Source organism: Lepidothrix coronata, unplaced genomic scaffold (assembly GCF_001604755.1).
Source record: "Lepidothrix coronata isolate B3197 unplaced genomic scaffold, Lepidothrix_coronata-1.0 Scaffold2797, whole genome shotgun sequence".
Lineage (NCBI taxonomy): Eukaryota > Metazoa > Chordata > Aves > Passeriformes > Pipridae > Lepidothrix > Lepidothrix coronata.
The window spans coordinates 1-2,084 of NW_016692977.1; the positions used below are offsets into that span (position 1 = coordinate 1).

At 72.6% G+C, this 2,084-nt stretch overlaps 1 protein-coding gene across 1 annotated transcript; it reads left to right on the plus strand.

Annotated features, from left to right (window-relative positions):
* The first annotated feature begins 439 nt into the window (after window positions 1–439).
* On the plus strand, window positions 440–1,832 carry SOX21 (SRY-box 21). Its single transcript, XM_017803712.1, has one exon. It carries the CDS (start codon window positions 947–949, stop codon window positions 1,790–1,792), a length of 846 nt encoding a protein of 281 aa, XP_017659201.1. The 5' UTR covers window positions 440–946; the 3' UTR covers window positions 1,793–1,832.
* The last annotated feature ends 252 nt before the right edge of the window (window positions 1,833–2,084 follow it).

Here is a 2,084-nt window from a genome sequence, read left to right on the forward strand (position 1 = left end):
GGTGTGTCCCCCCCTCCCCGCCTCCTCCTCCGCCGCCACCGCCTCCTCCTCCCTCCGCCCCCCGCCGCTCCCGCCCGCCCCGCCGCCCCTCCGAGTCGGCGGCCAAGAAAACCCAGAGAGACCTGGCGGCTGCCGGAGAAGGGGGAGCTGCACGGCAGGCGGAGCGCCCCGTATCCCGCCGAAACTTAGGGAAGTTTGTCCGGCGGCGCGAACCAGGAGGCCCGCGGTGCCGGGCGCCCGGCGAGTATGTGCGAGTAGCGAAGTGCTCGCCGCGCCCCCTCGGGCGGAGCGGGGCGGCTGTAAGCGGGGCGGCCCGCGCCCCCCAGGGCCCGCACCGCAGCGCCTGAGCCGCCGCGGGCCCCGTCCCGCCCGGCCCCGCACTGTTCCGTGGCGGGCTGCCCTCCGAGCTCTGCGGGCGGCGATGGCACGGGGTGGGCTGTGACGGGCGCCCCGTGAAGGGCTCCCCGCCTCACCGGAGACCGCCGGAGAGCATCGCGTCCGCAGCAAAACGAGGACCCCCACGCCCCGCGCCTCTCGCCTGCCGCCGGCTCCCGTTCTCGCCGTCGAGACGTCTCTGCGATCCCGTCTGAACTCCGTGCGCTGTCGTCTGCGGGGAGCTCCAAGGAAGAGCCCTGGCCCGGAGATAGGCAGGCTCCGAGGCCCAGGCGGGGAGCGGAGCCCGTCCCGCCCAAGCCGCCCGCCGCAGCGCCCTGACGGGGAGGCGCCGCTGCCGCTCGGAAGCGCCCCGCGCCCGGAGTGAGGCCACCGCGTACCGCCGCCCCGCACCCGTAGGAGCCGGTGCCGCCGCGACTGGGTACTCGCCGAGATTGGTTTTGAAGGAGCGGACCGCGGCGGGGGCGAGGAAGAGGAGGCGGGAGACGAGCCCGGAGGAGGCGGCCGCCAGAGCGGGGCGGGCGGCGGCTCGCCGGGGCGGCAGGGGGACACCATGTCCAAGCCGGTGGACCACGTCAAGAGGCCGATGAACGCTTTCATGGTGTGGTCACGGGCGCAGCGACGGAAGATGGCCCAGGAGAACCCCAAGATGCACAACTCTGAGATCAGCAAGCGCCTGGGCGCCGAGTGGAAGCTGCTGACTGAATCGGAGAAGCGGCCCTTCATCGACGAGGCCAAACGGCTGCGAGCCATGCACATGAAGGAACACCCCGACTACAAGTACCGGCCGCGGCGGAAGCCCAAGACGCTGCTCAAGAAGGACAAGTTCGCCTTCCCCGTGCCCTACGGGCTGGGCGGCGTGGCGGACCACGAGCACCCGCACGGGCTGAAGGCGGGCGGGCTGCACGGCGGCGCGGCCGGCGGGCTGGTGCCCGAGTCGCTGCTGGCCAACCCCGAGAAGGCGGCAGCCGCCGCCGCCGCTGCCGCCGCCCGCGTCTTCTTCCCCCAGTCGGCCGCCGCCGCTGCCGCTGCCGCCGCCGCCGCCGCCGCCAGCAGCCCCTACTCCCTGCTGGACCTGGGCTCCAAAATGGCCGAGATCTCATCTTCCTCCTCTTCCTCGGGCTCCGGGCTGCCCTACGCCTCCTCGTTGGGCTACCCCGGCGCCGGCGGGGCGGGCGCTTTCCACGGGGCCGCCGCTGCCGCCGCCGCCGCCGCGGCCGCCGCCGGGGGGCACACGCACTCGCACCCGTCGCCCGGTAACCCGGGCTACATGATCCCCTGCAACTGCAGCGCCTGGCCCGGCCCGGGGCTGCAGCCGCCGCTGGCCTACATCCTCCTGCCGGGCATGGGCAAGCCCCAGCTGGACCCTTATCCCGCAGCCTATGCCGCGGCACTATGACCCACGGCCGGAGGAGGCCCGCACAGAGCTCCGGCGCCCGCCTGGATATGTGCCGGCACATCCGTGCGCACGGGGAGGGGGGCGAGCCGCCGCTGGGGCCGCGGAGGGTGACCGGGCCAGGCGATCGGGAGCGCCGGGGCGGCGGACGACCTGTTGCTCGTCCCCTGCCTGCTGCCCCGGGTAGACCTTGTGTGTGTTGCATGCAGTCTGTGCAGATAGCCCAGCTGAAACAGAAGAGAAAAAAATGCAAAAAAACAAAAAAAAATAGAAAAAAATGGAAAAAAAAAAAAAA

Bases quoted from the DNA above. Each gene is read 5' to 3' on its own strand.
- SOX21 (XM_017803712.1), top strand. From the start codon at position 947: ATGTCCAAGCCGGTGGACCACGTCAAGAGGCCGATGAACGCTTTCATG.